The 18,060-nt window shown below is 39.9% G+C and overlaps 1 protein-coding gene and 1 non-coding gene across 2 annotated transcripts; one reads left to right on the top strand and one right to left on the bottom strand.

The window, feature by feature from the left end:
* The first annotated feature begins 5,070 nt into the window (after nucleotides 1–5,070).
* LOC148789910 (uncharacterized) lies at nucleotides 5,071–11,656 on the top strand. Its single transcript, XM_088893807.1, has 4 exons — nucleotides 5,071–5,411; nucleotides 5,526–5,939; nucleotides 8,255–9,231; nucleotides 11,526–11,656. Exons 1-4 carry the CDS (start codon nucleotides 5,071–5,073, stop codon nucleotides 11,654–11,656), a joined length of 1,863 nt encoding a protein of 620 aa, XP_088749933.1.
* On the bottom strand, nucleotides 5,437–5,543 carry LOC148789911 (small nucleolar RNA R71). Its single transcript, XR_016079964.1, has one exon. It is a non-coding gene; the product is annotated as a small nucleolar RNA R71 (small nucleolar RNA).
* Nucleotides 11,657–18,060: the final 6,404 nt, after the last annotated feature.

Below are 18,060 nucleotides of genomic sequence, written 5' to 3'. Positions count from 1 at the left end.
TCAATGGTATCCAAAGCCATCAGAAGAAGTTCATAATTGGGCAGTCGAGAAAGAGCATCCACAGCTTCGTCTTCTTGGCCCTTTTTATATTGTATCTCAAGGTCATACCCCATTAGTTTAGCCATAATATCCTGCTAGGCAGGAGTAGAAATTTTCTGCTCCAAAAGATATTTAATACTCTTTTGATATGTTTTAATAATGAAATGTCGATTGAGTAGATAAGTGCTCCATTTTTGGATTGCAAACAAGACAGCCATAAGCTCTCTTTCATACACAGATTTCCTTTGATGCAAAGAACTTAGTGTGCGACTAATGTAAGCAATAAGGTGGTGATCTTGCACCAGAACAGCACCAATTCCCACCCCTGATGCATCCGTCTCAATGACAAAAGGTTTATTGAAGTCTGGGAGGGCTAATATAGGAGCAGAACATAGGGCCTCTTTCAGTTTATCAAAGGCCTGTTGTGCTTCAGCAGTCCATACAAAATGATATCTTTTTAGTAAATCAGTGAGGAGCTTAGCTATAAGACCATAGTGCTACACAAAACGCCTGTAGTATCCTAATAAACCCAAGAACCCTCTTAACTGTTTAAGTGTTGTGGGAGATGGCCAATTACACACAATAGCTACTTTGCTAGGATCTGTAGAAACACCTTTGGCAGAAAAGAAGTGATTGAGATACTCCACTTGTGAAGCAACAAATGAACACTTGCTTTTTGTTGATATAAAGAGAATTAGTGTGAAGTCTCTGGAAGACTAACTCCAAGTGCTAAAGATGAGCTTGCAAACTTCGGCTATAAACAAGGATATCATCAAAGAAAACTAATACAAACTTCTTGAGATAAGGTTTGAAAATGTGATTCATCAAATTTTGAAATGAAGAGGGAGCATTAGTGAGCCCAAATGGCATCACTAAGAATTCATAATGGCCATGATGAGTCTTAAAAGCTATTTTATATACATCGTTCTTGTGCATACGCAATTGGTGGTAACTAGATCTGAGGTCCAACTTCGTAAAGATACTTGCACCTCCCAACTCATCTAACAAATCATCCAAAAGAAGAATTGGAAATTTATCTTTAACAGTTTTGTTATTAAGCTCCCTGTAATTTATACAAAGCCTCCACGTACCATCTTTTTTCCCTACCAATACAACTGGTGATGCATATGGACTGACACTTACCTGTATAATTCCCTTATCAAGCATTTCATTCACTAGCTTCTCTATAATAGTTTTCTGCAATGAAGGTATCTATATGGCCTTTTATTAACAGGTAAAGCCCCAGGTTCCATAGGTATTTGATGATCAAACCCTTCCCTATAAGGAGGTAATTCCACAAATTCATCAAACAAAGAAGCATACTTGTTCAACAGTTGTTCGACTACTTCAGGTAATGCAGAAATGTTCAGTAGAAATAGAAAACAGAGAAGAGGTTACCATATCAGAATTGTCTCCTGGTGGACATAATTGGAGTAGTGCTAATTGGCCTCCTTGTAACAATGACTTAGACAATTGTTTACCATCAGCATGCTTCAGTTTGTTGGCAGTTGCACCTCTAACCACATGTTTCTTGTCCTCTACTTTAAATTCCATCTTCAGTTGTTGAAAATCCCAGACTATAGGCCCCAATGTGGACAGCCACTGAATTCCCAATACCACATCACAAAATCCTATAGGCAATACAATACAATCTATAGTGAAGGTAGTACTCTAAATCTACCATGAGAATTTCTTGCAAATGGCTGTAACAAAGACCTTATTTCCATCAGCTATAGATATTGCCATAGGTTTGATTGCTTCCACCTTACATCATAGTTTCTTCACAACTTGTTCATCTACAAAGTTGTGAGTACTCCCATTGTCACAGGTATGGCTATGGAAGAAAGCCACACGAGTAACCTGCTGAGATCAAGGAAGATAATAGAGAAATATAGAGAGAGTAATGAAAGAATTGTGATCGTGTATATCCCCTTCTGTCTGTGCACAGTCCTTTTCTATACACTCCTATACATCATTAACAGACTAACCGCTCCTATACATCATTAATAGACTAACCGCTTGTAACTACCAAGAACAAGTATTGACAAAATAATAGAAATAAAAATGTAACAGAATTAACAAACTCCCACTAACTCCCTAACACTAACAACTCAGCAAGCTCGGTAACTGCACTGCATCAGCTTCTCTTGGGGGAAGTAGAGAGAAAGAAAAGAAGAGGAAAAATAAGAAAAAAACAATCAAACCTAGGTTGTCGCCCCTCTCTTCTTCCCCTCCAATTCTTTCTTGAGTTTTCACCATAACCATGCGTGGCTAAATTCTGATACTTGGTCGAAGGAAACAGAAGCCTCAGAATCAACAAAACTGTGAGATCTAATTTGATTTTTATTGTTTGATTTATACTTTGAATATTGAATTGACGGGTTGTCGAAGCCCTCAAAATTAATTCTAGTCCCACCTTACTATAAACTTGTAGTAACAGTGGTACCAGGTCGAATCCCACAGGGAGCTAGTAATTTCTCAGCCGAATGCGCAATTTAAAGAGTGGGACATTCGAATGATTAAATTTCTAAAATAACAATTAAAGAAAAATAGCAAATAACAATCAAGGAAAATTCAGTCTTACCGAATTCTGATCCAAGGGTTCAGATTGAGTCAATTGGTCATCGATCCTAGGTAAACTTCAGCAATCTTGCAATTCAAATATCTAACCATAGGATTTATTAGGATAGCCATAATAAACCTCGTGTTTTTTTTAACTTAGTTGACCAAACCCAACATTCGATCAACACTTATCATTAACCGACTGGGTACGATAGCGTTCCATATCAATTAATGATAGCAATAAACTTTGTGAAAACAGTTAAACCAAAATAACAATAATTGAGATAGCTGCAATTATCGAATCTTGTTCCGTTGATTCCCCTTAGGTTAAAACATACCCATACAATGGTCAAAGGTTGTCACGAACAATTGACCCATGTAGGATAATAACCTAATTGCTACTTGTACCACTATTCGTGACAATTACTGATCATCGAATCATGAATAGCAGTAGAAAGAGTAATACTAATTAATTTGTCAAACTAATCAATATTAACTTCCATAAAAACAATATGCACAAGAATCAATGAATACTTGAATTAAAAGCAAGAACTAAAATTAAACACATAACCTCACGATGACACAATTGAATCAGAAATCCCCCTTGAATCAGAAAAGAAAAGCTCAGCCACTCATGGTCGCCATCACCTTCTTGCTTTGCTTCCCAAATGGATAGACTAATCTTCTGAATTGATTGCTTGATTTCTTCTGAATTGATTGAGTGCTGGAAGCTAGTCCCCCCCCCCCCCCCTTTATATATCTGAGGGAGAGTGCTGTTTTCCAAGAGATTAGCCTCAATTAAGAAAATCCTGATCTGTTTTGAACTAATCCTATCATATCTCTTATCTAGTGATCTAATCTCAATCATCTTATCTTTCTAGGATTAAATTCAAAACTTAAATCTGATAAGACTCTCTTTCTGGAGATTACATTCAAAATTGGGACTTTTGGCTCTTGAATTCGAGTTGGGTTGCTTTAATAATTTGGGCTGCTACAAGGTTCTTCTGCGAATTGGGCTTCAGCTGTGAAATGGGCTTTGCTGCGAACTTTCTCCGACTTTGGGCCCGATTTCGTCTTCGATGAGGACCGAATCTGTCAAAACCCAAAACATAAAAGTTGTGGTATTATCCCTCATCTTTCCAGTGAATCTTGAATTATCCAAATCGGAGTCCGGAATAGAGAGTTATGCCCAGATTACTAAATGGTGCCGAAACTGTGCAAAATCATCCGATTAGCCTTGTTTTTTTCCAATCGTCTTCTTGCTTGCCCTGAATCGAAATACAAGAGTAATGAGTTTAATTAAGTGCTAAAATAATGAAAAAGAGTGAATATTTGGGGATAAAAATAGGGTACTTTTTAGTCTCATCATGAATGTTCTTCTATGTTCATGTTTATGATTGTTTCGTCTGATTGCTAGGAGGCCTACTAGTTTATTATTCGTTGCAATCTATTGCTAGGTTAGATATCAGATCCGTAATTGTTTGATCTCTCTAATCTGCAAAGCAACTAGGGTTTAATGATTTGTTGCGTCAGAAATTGTTAGATCTTAGGAAGAACACTTGACTGAATTAAATGCAATCGCTTGTGCTTGTGTTGTTTAGCTTCATCGATCTCTAATGCTTAAGGCTACTGCTAGATTAAATCTTTAACGCTTGTTCAGGGGTTGCTCAATAGTAAGGGTTAAGAGGATCGCTTGTTTTCTGATTAACTGAGATTAGGGAGATGCAGGAAAATAATTCCTACGATGAATATTCAAAGTCTGAATTGATATATCTTTGCATCGATGAGCAGTAGTGAAATTCTGATGGTGGATGTTTACTTAGACCAAGACTCATTCTTTTGATTAATTTCAGTACTCTGAATTGCATTATTTCTCATTTGATTTTTGTTCTTTTTAATTCTGATTTTCTTTCTTTTTAATTCCGGTTCGTTACTCACAACCCCCCTCCATCTTTGTTCACGTAGCACACAAACTAGGTTAGATACTCTCTATGGGAACGATCCTTACTCGCACTACTGCATTTATTTTTAGGAGTATAGGTTTTATTTTTGGGTGCCTACGACAGCACGCCAAATTTTGGCGCTGTTGTCGGGGAGTTTTTCTAATCGGTTTTTGTGCTTATTGTGATCATTGTTTCGTTCTTGAAACTTTTGAAAAAAACATAGAGATCACTTTGATTGTTTGTGTTTTAGCGTAAAATATTTTCTATCTTATTTATTTATTTATTTATTTATTTATTTATTTTCATCATTCTAGATTTTTTTTGGTATGTCATTCATGGGTTATTATGGTTCCCTGGATTTATGCTTGTAACTCAATTCTCTAAGTAAGGTGATTTGCAGTACGACCCAGAAATAGAGGGAACTTTGCGCAGGTTAAGGAGAGAAGCTCGGAGTCATTCTGAAGAGAATGATCAAGCTCTTGATTCCCTATCTGTTAGAGGTTCTGATTTGAGAGAGGAGGACACCATGGCTGGAAACCGAACTTTAAAAGAGCTTGTCGCACCTGATTTGAATCAGCAACCATTATGCATAACATTTCCTGCTTTAGATGTTGATGCTACATTTGAATTAAAATCTGGACTAATACATCTCTTGCCCACTTTTCATGGTCTTGCAGATAAGGATCCTCACAAGCATTTGAAGGAGCTTCATGTGGTCTGTACAAGTATGAAACCCACGGGGGTGACTGAAGAACAAATTAAACTAAGAGTCTTTCTGTTTTCTCTGAAGGATTCAGCTTGGCTCTATTATCTACCCTCCGAGAGTATTACCACATGGAATGAGATGAAGAGGCTATTCATAGAGAAGTACTTCCCAGCTTCAAGGGCGACCAACGTTAGAAAAGAAATTTGTAGTGTAAGGCAGTACAACGAGGAGTCCCTACATGAATACTAGGAACGTTTTAAAAAATTATGTGCAAGTTGCCCCCATCATCAAATCAGTGAGCAACTACTCATCCAGTATTTCTATGAGGGTCTTCAACCCACTGATAGGAGCATGATTGATGCTGCTAGTGGAGGAGCTTTAGTGGATAAAACTCCCAAAGCCGCGAGAAACATGATTGCAAATATGGTGGCCAATTCTCAACAATTCAGCTATAGGCTTGACCCTCCATCAAAGCATGCTAATGAGGTAAATATCTCTTCCCTTGAACAACAAATTGCAAGTCTAACTTCTCTTGTTCGTCAAATGGTTGTAGGTAATATTCAAACGGTGAAGGCTTGTGGGATTTGTTCAGTAATAGGGCATCCAACCGATATGTGCCCAAATCTTCAAGAGGAGCCCATTAAGCAAGTGAATGCGGCAGGTGGTTTTCTGGGGCAACCGCAAAGGAAGTATGATCCCTATTCAAGCACATAAAATCTGGGATGGAGGGATCATCCCAATCTCAGCTATGGGAATTGTTAGACAGTTTTTGTATGCCCTTAGCTTCAATCAGAAAGATGTACATTATGAGTTTATTGTAAATGAATAAAGTACATATTTGATTCATGTTCCTTTGGTATGTTTGTATGTAATACCCTTAAACTGGACACTTAATGAGACTCGTGTTAGTTTATAATATTCACAGCCAGTGGGTTGGTCTGAGGAGACCTATCCTGATAAGGCTGACACTGATGTGCCACCAAATCGGTTGGGATGGACTGTCTCAGCCGCCAGGGTGAGACCCAAGGCACATGCAGTGTAGGATTAATTGAATCTTTGAACCGGACCAGATTTCTAGTATTGCCCTGGACCTTGAGATTAATGGGCAAAACTGGAAAGTTACACCCGACCCCTAGACTCGATTATGATGCTACGCTAGGTGTCAGATTGAGCTATCTTTGATGTACCAATCAGTGAAATCCTTAGCGGGGGTCAAAACCTGGGTATGTTGGGGTAGTCTGAGAATTCATTTGAGTGGGTGATCATAGTGACAGGATCAGCCCCTTTGTTGGACAAAGGTAATGATCGGGGATGCACTCTCACTGATGGAAACCAAGACTGTCGGCAGCCGATTTCAATCGTTGAGATTTGTTTTTGCAAAATATATTTTATATGAGATATAAAAGTATATATATATTACAGTTTCCAAAATGTTTGCAAGAACGTTTTAATTCCCGTGATTCATATAAGCAGAGAGTGCAACACTGTTCCTTGCAGCTGAGGGATAGGTCCTCTCTTGTCGGGCAGTGTTTGATAATTATGGGCTGAGAGGTTGAGTGTAAGACCATAGAGGATAATACCTGATGGGCTAATCTTGCATCTGCCCACAGTCCCTGGGTGTTACAAGGTGGCTTGGCCCAGGGACCACTTAGGATAAGTGTTGGGCCCATAGAGCCCATGTGATGGGTTTCAGGGGGTGCACTGTCCATAACAGTGTATTCGGCCAGGCCTTGTAACAAAGGTTGGGCCGAACCCATGTGGTTGATGTGTAGATCAATGTTTGGATCCCACGCCATACAAGAAAGCCCAACTGGGCAGCAGTTAGGAAGGCTAAGTGAGCACATGACCTTAATGGGCCTAAAGCCCATTTCGAACTGGGGTGTTTTAATTAGTTAAACATGGGGCAAATTCTGGGATGGATTAGTAGATAGGATAGTGTCTTAACCCTATCCACTCAGAGAGTCTAGATCTGAATCACATTCAGATCTGGAAACCTCCTAATGAGATTAGGAGAAGGTTGATCTAATCTGCAGATAAGATAAGGGTTTATCCTTATCACCTAAAGGGATGTCTGATCCAAATAAGATTTAGATCAGCAAATCCTAATGAGATTAGGAGCTGATCCTCTATGGTTACAAAAGAAGGAAGGGGCGGAAGCCTTGAGATTATCACAAGATCATCAGATCACTACAAGTCTTTAGAGCTGAAATCATAGAAGAGAGAATTCAGCATACCTACGAAAATACTCTCTTGCTGCCTCCTTCCTACCGCCGCCTCACCTACCAGTTTGACCTCCTCTTCAGTGGGAGAAATCAAGATTCGATCTTGATATCAGTTCCTTGTGAAGGGACTGATAGGAAGCTTTGCTCACATGCCATCCTTCTATTTCTTGCGAAGGAACAGGTTTTGGAGAAGAACACTGCTGATTCTGCTCCATCCTACACTGCGCCATCTTCAATGGGAGCAGTATTTGGATCCTTCCTTGGGCATGAACACCTTCGTTGGGAGATACTATTTCTCTGTATCAGGTATAATCCTCTCCTACTACTTTTGTTCGGATCTGGTTCAGTTTATGGTTCAAGATTGATCCTTGAAAATATGATTTTCTAAATAGGGAATGTGATTCCAAGTTGAAGGGAGAGAAATTTTTTTTGAAATCCGCCCACCTAATTCTGCAAGTTTTGGGCATCCATGCGATGGATCTCTCATCCCTTCAGGAATCCACAAAATTGCCCGAGTTTCCAGCAATATCAGTTGCACCCCCTATACAACAGCCAACCCAAACTTTTAATTCTTGTATGTCTTTAGAGGATATTGTTAAATCTCTTGCCACTAATACTTTGCAATTTCAGTAGGAGACGAGTGCCAGTATCCAACGTTTGGACAATCAGATGGGCCAGATGGCAACCGCAATTAGTCGGTTATAGGCACAAAGTTCAGGGAAATTACCCTCTCAAACGGTTGTGAATCCAAGAGAAAATGTAAGTGCAATCATTTTGAGAAGTGGTAAGGAGGTTGAGGCTCCAACGAGAGCAGCCCCTGTATCATCAAAGCAAGAAAAGGAGAAGGACATCATTCCCAATGACGATGAAGTACCCAATCGTAAGTTTCCACCTCTTTCTGATTATAAACCAGTACCTCCTTTTCCTCGTGCTTTAACAAAATCTAGAAAAGATGAGCAGTTTAAAGATTTTTATGATACCTTTCATAGATGCGAGGTAAATATTCCCCTTTTAGATGATATTAAACAAGTGCCTCATTATGCTAAATTCCTGAAAGAACTATGTACACATAAGAGAAAACAGAAACTGAAAGGATGTGAGAAGGTGAGAGTAGGGGAGAATGTTTCTGCAGTTATTAAAAGAAAACTCCCTACAAAATGCAAAGATCCAAGTATGTTCACTATCCCTTGTATGATAGGTAACACTAGAATAGAGAAGGCCATGTTAGACTTAGGAGCTTTTATCAATGTCATGCCATATTCTATATATACTTTTTTGAAACTTGGACCTTCGAATAAAACTGGTGTTGTGATTCAATTGGCTGATAGATCTAGTGCCTATCCTAAGGGTGTAGTTGAGGATGTTCTTGTAAAAGTTAATGATTTGGTTTTTTCTGCTGATTTCTATGTTCTTGATATGGATAATGGTGATCAAACCACTCCTATTTTGCTAGGGATACCATTCTTAAAGACATCCAAGACTAAGATAGATGTTCATAGTGGCATACTTACCAAGGAAGTTGATGGTAAAATTGTTAATTGTTATATTTATGATGCCATGAAATATCCTGCTAATGATAATCCTATTTATTCTGTTGATGTGATTGATTCTCTAGCACAGGAAGTTTTTGAGCTTGATGGGAAGGATGGATTGGAAATTTTCATTAGTAAGCAACTTGAGAAAGAGGAGTTAACCGTGAGTTCTAATTTGCAAAAAATCGTTGCAACATTGAATGATTCTCCGGAGTTACAACAGTCAGGTAACGTTCCTTATATTATGTTACCAATTTCTAATGGGAGACCTTTACCCTCTGTTTTGCAAACCCTATTCCAGATTTGTGTTAGATAGTTTTGTATGCCCTTAGCTTCAATCAGAATGATGTAATTTATGAGTTTATTGTAAATTAATAAAAGTGCATATTTGATTCATGTTCCCTTGGTGTGTTTCTGTGTAATACCCTTAAACTGGACACTTAATGAGACTCATGTTAATTTAGAATATTCACAGCCAGTGGGTCGGTCTGGGGAGACCTATCCTGATAAGGCTGACATTGTGGTGCCACCAAGTTGGTTGGGGTGGCCTATCTCAGCTGCTAGGCTGAGACCCAAGGCACATACAGTGTAGGATTAACTGAATCTTTGAACTGGACCAGATTTCCAGTATTGCCCTGGACCTTGGAAAATGATGGGCAAAACTGGAAAGTTACACCCGACCCCTAGACTCGATTATGATACTGCACTAGGTATCGGATTGGGCTGTCTTTGATGTACCATTCAATGAGATCCTTAGCGGGGATCAAAACTTAGGTTTGTTGGGACAGTCTGAGAATTCATCTGAGTGGGTGATCATAGTGACAAGATCAGCCCCTTTGTCGGACAAAGGTAATGATCGGGGATGTACTCTCACTGATGGAAACCAAGACTGCCGGCAGCCGATTTCAATCATTGAGATTTGTTTTGCAAAATATATTTTATATGAGATATAAAAGTATATATATTATGGTTTCTAAAATGTTTGCAAGAAGGTTTTAATTCCCGAGATCCATATAAGTAGAGAGTGCAACACTGTTCCTTGCAGCCGAGGGAGAGGTCCTCTCTTGTCAGGCAGTTATGATCATTATGGGCTGAGAGGTTATGTGTAAGACCATTGAGGGTAATACCTGATGGGCTAATCTTGCATCTACCCATAGTCCCTGGGTGTTACAAGGTGGTTTGGCCCAGGGACCACTTAGGGTAAGTGTTGGGCCCATAGAGCCCATTTGATGGGTTTTAGGGGGTGCACTGTCCATAACAGTGTATTCGGCCAGGCCTTATAACAAAGGCTGGGCCGAACCAATGTGGCTGATGTGTAGATCAATGCTTGGGTCCCACTCCATACAAGGAAGCCCAACTGGGCAGCAGTTAGGAAGGTTAAGTGAGCACATAAGCTTAATGGGCCTAAAGCCCATTTTGAACTAGGCTATTTAATTAGTTAATTATGGGGCGAATTCTGAGATGGATTAGCAGATAGGATAGGGTCTTGACCCTATCCACTCAGAGAGTCCAAATCTGAATGTGATTCAGATCTAGAAACCTCCTAATGAGATTAGGAGAAAGCTAATCTAATCTGCATATAAGATAAGGGTTTATCCTTATCACCTAAAGAGAGGGCTGATCCAAATTTGATTTGGATAAGCAGCTCCTAATTGGATTAGGAGCTGATCTTTTAGGTTAACAAAAGAAGGAGGGGGCGGCAGCCTTTAGAAGACATAGATAATCAGATCCTCTTCAAAGCTGAAATCACAGAAGAAAGAATTAAGCAACCCTGCAGAATTCTTTCTTGCCGCCTCCTTGTTCTTGCCGCCCTGTTTTCCAGTTCGATCTCCAATTGTGGGAGAAGTCAAGATTCGATCTTGACATCAATTCTTTGAGAAAGAATTGATAGGAAGCTGTGCTCACGTGCCATCCTGCTGTTTCTTGCGAAGGACAGAATTCTTGGAGAAGAATACTGCTAATTCTGCTCCATCCTGCACTGCGCCATCTTCAGTGGGAGCAGTCTTTGGATCCTTCCTTGGGCGTGAACACCTTCATTGGGGGATACTATTTCTCTGTATCATGTATAATGCTCTCCTACTCCTTTTGGTTCAGATTTGGTTCAATTTATGGTTCAAGAATGATCCTTGAAAATATGATTTTCTAAATAGGGAATGCGATTCCCAGTTGAAGGGAGAAAAAAATTTTTGAAATTCGCCCCCTTTATTCCGCAAGATTTGGGCGTCCATACGATGGATCTCTCATTCCTTCAATTTGAACCCACCCATGATGGATGAAAGGGGATAACACAGGAAGTTGCAACTACAAGAGTTAGAGGAAATCCACAATGATGCCTATGAGAGTGTAAGAATTTACAAGGAAAAGACGAAGGCTTTTCATGACAAAATGATCTCTAGGAAAGAGTTTAAAGTTGGTCAAACAGTCCTTCTTTACCATTCACGACTTTGTCTGTTTCCGGGTAAGTTGCATTCTCGTTGGATTGGAACATTTGTTGTTACTAATGTTTTTCCTCATGGTGCAGTCAAAATTCAAAGTTTACCAACCTCCAAAGCGTTCAAAGTGAATGGCCATAGACTCAAGCATTTCCATGAAGGCTTCCAAGTAGAGAATGTGGAACAATTGGACCTTGAAGATCCGATTTATGCTGATTAAAAAAAAAAAAGGGAAGTTCATTTTTTCTTTCTCTTCTTATTTTTGCATTTATAGTTTGGTTATTTTTACCCTTTTCTTTGCATTTCACCTTACATTGGTGAAAATGTAAGTTTTAAGTGTGGGGGAGGGGATTTAGGTTGTGTTTTAAATTTTGATTTAGGTTGTGTTTAAAATTTGATTTAGGTTTTGTTTTAATTTTGCATTTTTTTGAAAAAAAAATATAATATAGTTTTGCTCTTTGTTTTTGTGGTTTTCAATGATTTTTTTTAGGTTGTGTATGCCATGAGCAAGATTCAATTAAGCTTGAAAAGCTCACAACATGATTAGATAAGTAATCTTCCAACTTAGAATTAATTAGTCTAGTTATTTTCCTTGAGAATGGTAGTGACTAAATTTAGTAGACAAAAGCTGGTGAGATTTTGAGCCTTTGGACTGACACATCCACATCAGTCCCACTATTTTCTTTCATGTGAGATATTCTTCCATGGATTTGTTTCTCTAGAACTTGCCTTGATTCTCTTCAAGATCGCATTGGCACAAGCATGCATGAACATGATTAAGGCCCTTTTTGTTATAAGCTACATAAGCCAAATAGGCTACCTTGTGATAAGTTATCCCCTTTGTTGAATCCCTTTGAGCTTTATTGATTCATTGTGAACCCATGTTAAAAACATTAAACACGAGAAAAAAATAATACCCTTACCCAAGCCGTAAAACTAGTGGAGCATTATTCTTCATTATGATATGTATGGATGTGCAAGTTTCGAGTGTGGGGGTGTCTGGATTTGTGGTATGGTTATGAATGGTGAAATGGAACATGTTTTCATTCTCAGTTCGTGAGTTCCAGTGATTGATGTTCTTGAAATAAAAAGAAAAAAAAAAAGAAAAAAAAAGTAAAGAAAAAAAGGAAGTGATGAAGAAAATTGCTTTTGATGTTACAAACTATCCATGCCCCGCCTTAAATTCCAAGAAAAAGGGGACTGCTTATACATACAAAGGTGGAAGTTATTGTGAAGGATTGTTCCCTGATGCAAACAAAAAGTGTTTCTTTGAATGATCTCTTTTCCAATGCAGGAGTTTTACATGCTTTAAATGCATTAAAGCAAAATTGAAGAAGTTGTTGAATAGAGTGGTTGGATTTACATATCTTAGGCATTCGAGATTCAGATGATTCAGTTTTGCTCTACTAGTTTCAATGGCTTCTGAGCTACATTCCCAAATATTCCTCACCTTGATCCTAAGCCCCGTTACAACCCTTGATAAGTCTTTTTGATTCGGGTTATGCATGTAATCCCAGTGGTGGAGAATGAGAAGATATGCAAGCCTATGGTAGATCATTTCCATTGGAATGAATTTGAGTGAAACACATACCCTTCAAACATGAGAGTTAAGTGTTTATTTCCGTGAGGGTCTACTATTTAGTTTATTCCATCTTTGAGTGAAAATGCTTACTAAGTAATTGAAAGTTGTTCAGAATGTTTGTTCATGATGTGTTATGAGTATTGAAGAGCTTGGTTATTCTCTGTTGATGGCACTGTAACCTTGGTGTTTTTGGAAAAGTGAATTTGAGTTTAGTCTTTTATACTTATTTGGTGCCTAAATGGACTCATTACACTTATATTTTGAATTAGGGCACAATTGGAAGCGTTAAGTGAAAAACGAAGCTAATCGGGCTATTTTGGACAATTCTGGACAGTTTCGGCACTGTGTCATAATTTGGGCATAACTCTCTCATCCTAACTCCGATTGAGATGATTAAAGCTTCGTTGGAATGATAAGGAAAATTTATACAACTTTCATGTTTTGTGATTTGATAGATACAGACTGCATCGAGGTCGAAATCAGGCCCGAAATAGCTGCAACCGCACTACTAACGTGCTGAAAACGTTCCTTAGCCTGTAAGTTTTCATATGCGAAATCACCACTCTCCCACTTGCATTAGAACATTTTTTACTGTTATTTGGAGAAATTTTAGGAGATTTTGTAGGATTCTCTTGGGGGAAGTAGAGAGAAAGAAAAGAAGAGGAAAAACGAGAAAAAAACAATTAGACCTAGGTTGTCGCCCCTCTCTTCTTCCTCACCAATTCTTTCTTGAGTTTTCACCATGACTATGCGTGGCTAAATTCTGATACTTGGTCGAAGGAAACAATGAAGGGATGAGAGATCCATCATATGGATGTTCGAACCCTACAGGAAAGTAGGGCAAAATTTCAAAAATTTCTCTCTCTCTCATGTGGGAATCGCATTCCCTGTTTTAGAAAAACTGTATTTTTCAAGGATCAATCTTAAACCAAGAACCGAACCAAATCGGAACCAAAATAGTAGGAGAGGGATATACCTGATACGAAGATGCAATATCTCCCAACGAAGGTGTTCACACCCAAAGAAATACTCCAAAGACTGCTCCCACTGAAGAGGACACAACGAATGGTGGAACAGAATCAGTAGGGTCTGTCCAACGAACCGAATTCTTTAGCAAGAATTCGATGGAGGTAGTGAGCACGACTTCTGATCAACCTTTCTCCAAAGACAAATATCAAGACTCTTCTTGATTGCTCCTACAAAGGATGGAGATCAAACTGGTTGTGGCGGCAACTGGAGGAAATCACAGGGAGAAGATGGCGCAGTCACACTGTTGTTGTCTTCTCTCTGGGTGCTCCAAGATCTGATCTCTGAGATTTCTGGGATGGGCTTAATGGTTCGCCCCCTCCTCCTTTTGCAAAACAAATTTCTGAGATTTCTGAGATTTTTGAGATTTCCGTATATAAAATAAATTTTGCAAAACAAATTTCAACGATTGAAATCGGCTGCCGGCAGTCTTGGTTTCCATCAGAGAGAGTGCATCCCCGACCATTACCTTTGTTGACAAAGGGGCTGATCTTGTCACTATGATCACACACTCAGATGAATTCTCGGACTGTCCCAACATACCCAGGTTTTGACCCCCGCTAAGGATCTCACTGATTGGCATATCAAAGACAGCCCAATCCGACACCTAGTGCAATATCATAATCGAGTCTAGGGGTCAGGTGTAACTTTCCAGTTTTGCCCACTAATCACCAAGGTCTAGGGAAATACTGAAAATCTGGTCCAGTTCAGGGTTTCAAGTAAACCTACACTACATGTACCTCGGGTCTCACCCTGGCAGCTGAGACAGGCCACCCCAACTTATCCAACGGCTGTGAACATTCTAAAATAACACGAGTCTCATAAGTGTCCAGTTTAAGGGTATTACCCAGTAACACACCACTATAACATGAATCAAATATGTACTTTATTCATTTACAATAAATGTCATAATGTACAACAATCTGATTGGAACTAAGGGCATACATTGTCTAACACTCTAAGGATCTCACTGATTGGAACATCAAAGATAATCCAATCTGACACCTAGTGTAGTATCATAATCGAGTCTAGGGGTCAGGTGTAACATTCCAGTTTTGCCCACTTATCACCAAGGTCCAAGGCAACACTGGAATTCTGGTCCGGTTCAAGGTTTCAAGTTAAACCTACATTGCATGTACCTCGGGTCTCACCTTGGCGGTTGAGACAGGCCACCCCAACCAACTTGGCAGCACATCAGTGTCAGCCTTATCAGGATAGATCTCCTCATATCAACCCACTGGCTGTGATCATTCAAAACTAACACGAGTCTCATTATGTGTCCAGTTTAAGGGTATTACACAAAAACACACCACTATAACATGAATCAAATATGTACTTTATTCATTTACAATAAATGTCATAATGTACATCAATCTGATTGGAGCTAAGGGCATACACTGTCTAACAGCTCCCACTTGCACTTAGGTCCAATCTTGTACAAGTCGGAGTCCCAGACTTTCCACGTGTTTCACAAACACTTTTTGTGTGAGTGGCTTAGTCGATGGGTTTGCCACATTCTCCGCTGACGCTACCTTCTGAATCAGGACGTCCCCTCTACCAACAATCTCCCGCAGTACGTGGTACTTCCTCTCGATGTGCTTCGACTTCGAGTGGGCTCATAGCTCCTTAGCGTGAGCGATAGATCCATTGTTGTCACACAGCAACGGGATGCTTGATGTGCTGGACGGAACTACTCCCAATTTGTGAATGAACTTTTTCATCCACATGACTTCCTTGGCAGCTTCACTTGCGGATATGTATTCGGCTTCGGTTGTGGAGTCTGCTGTGGACCCCTATTTGCTGCTTTTCCAACAAACAGCACATGATCCTATCGTGAAAACATACCCAGACAAAACTCTTTTATCCTTCGAAGGTACTCAAATATATTTTTCACAGCAGTCCAATGCTCCTGCCCTGGGTTGGCCTAGAATTTGCTTACCACACTCACTACCTGAGCAATGTCAGGACGAGTGCACAGCATGGCATACATGATGCTCCTTACGGTTGAGGCATAGGGAACATCCTTCATGCCCTCAATCTCCTCAGAAGTCTTGGGAGACATCTTCTTGGAGAGAGTGACTCCGTGCCTGAATGGAACATTTCCCTTCTTGGAGTTCACCATGTTGTATCTCTTGACAATTTTGTCAATGTAGGCAAATTGGGATAACCCTATTATCCGCTTCGATCTATCTCTATAGAGTCGAAGACCTAGTATATAGGAGGCTTCTCCAAGATTTTTCATGGAGAATTGCTATGAAAACCATACTTTCACCGTAGTAAACATTCCTACGTCATTCCCGATGAGTAGAATGTCGTCTACATACAGAACCAGAAACGTAACCTTGTCCCTACTGGACTTTCTGTAAACACAGGGCTCATCCGGATTCTGCTCAAAGTCAAACTTTTTGACAGTAGAGTCAAACCGGATGTTCCAACTTCTAGAAACTTAATTAAGTCCATATATGGATCTATTTAATTTACATACCATGTGTCCTGACCCGCAGCTATGAAACCTTGCGATTGTTGCATGTAGATATCTTCAGTAAGATCTCCTTTCAGGAACGTAGTTTTGGCACCCATTTGCCAAATCTCGTAGTCATGGTATGTTGCTACAGCTAGCAGGATGCTAATGGATTTAAGAATGGCCACAGGCAAAAAGGTTTTCTCATAATCAATGCCCTCTTTCTGAGTGTACCCTTCGCCACCAGACGAGCTTTGTAGGTCTCAACCTTACCATCGGGGCCCTTCTGCCTCTTATAGATCCATTTGCAACCAATTGCTTTTACCCCGGGGGCGGATCTACTAGAGTCCAGACTCCATTGGTCTCCATTGAGTCCATCTCAGCTCTCTTGGCATCTACCCACTTCAAAGAATCTATGTCTAACATGGCTTCCGCATAAGTCACGGGATCCTCCTCACTAATCATGGCTTCCCCCAGGTAACTATCCTAGTCATAGCCAAAACGGACTAGTGGCCTGGATACCCAGGTAGATCTTCTAGATTGGTCACTACTTGGAACTTGTGGGACACCTCCCACTGCTCCTGAGCTCTCCTCATCAAGAACAACTTTCTGGTGATGATTGTTCAGGATATAATCATCCTCCAAGAAATGGGCATTCCGACTACAGAACACCTTCTATTCTCCTAGGTCATAGAATAGGTGACCCACAGAGCCCTTGGGGTAGCCTACAAATAGGCAACGGCTGGTCTTGGATTCCAATTTGTCCGCACTTGTTCTTTTAACGTGTGCTGGACAACCCCAAATTTTCAAGTGTCTAACACTTGGTTTCTTTCCGGTCCAAAGTTCATATGGAGTATTCGGAACCGATTTGGTTGGAACCCGATTCAACACGTATATCGTAGTCTCTAATGCGTAACCCCAAAAGGATGTGGGTAACTCTGAGTGCATGAGAAGTGACTGAACCATATCTAATAAGGTCATATTCCTCCTCTCTCAAACACAGTTAAGCTGATGTGGTGTAGCAGAAGGAGCTAACTATGATACTATCCCGTTGACCTTCAAGTAGTCCCTGAATTCGTCAGAGAGATACTCGCCACCTCGATCCAATCGAAGGGTTTTATTTTCTCTCCCAAACTGTTTCTCGATCTCTTGTCTGAACTCTTTGAACTTTTCAAAGGATTCGGACTTGTGACTCATTAGGTACACGTAACCATACCGAGAATAATCATTGGTAAATGTAATGAAATACACGTGCTGGTTACGAGTCCTAACACTCAGGGGACAACATACATCAGTATGTATTAGGTCAAGCATGCCTGTACATCTTTTAGGCTTACCGTTAAATGGTCGTTTCGTCATCTTACCCTAAAGGCAATGCTCACAAGTGGGAAGATCTTCTACAGTTAGAAAATCCAAATGACCATCCTTTACCAACTTTGTGATACGATCAATATTGATATGGCCAAGTCAGTAGTGCCACAAGCACGTGGGATTAACTGTATAACAGGTTCTTTTCTTGGGGATATCATTCGACGTAGTTTCGGCTATGTTAGTT

The sequence above is a fragment of the Nelumbo nucifera genome, chromosome 8 (assembly GCF_055504915.1).
Source record: "Nelumbo nucifera cultivar China Antique chromosome 8, China Antique-T2T, whole genome shotgun sequence".
Taxonomy (NCBI): domain Eukaryota; kingdom Viridiplantae; phylum Streptophyta; class Magnoliopsida; order Proteales; family Nelumbonaceae; genus Nelumbo; species Nelumbo nucifera.
Note: the sequence above shows the minus strand (reverse complement) of the source record. Positions and strands in the feature narration are given on the sequence as shown.

What these genes read in the sequence shown, in the direction of transcription:
- LOC148789910 (XM_088893807.1), top strand. Translation starts at nt 5,071, where the DNA reads ATGGCTGGAAACCGAACTTTAAAAGAGCTTGTCGCACCTGATTTGAAT. An exon ending in AAGAGGCTATTCATAGAGAA is followed by an intron (nt 5,412 to 5,525) that starts GTACTTCCCAGC and finishes ATTATGTGCAAG; the next exon opens with TTGCCCCCATCATCAAATCA. An exon ending in TCCGGAGTTACAACAGTCAG is followed by an intron (nt 9,232 to 11,525) that starts GTAACGTTCCTT and finishes CTCATGGTGCAG; the next exon opens with TCAAAATTCAAAGTTTACCA.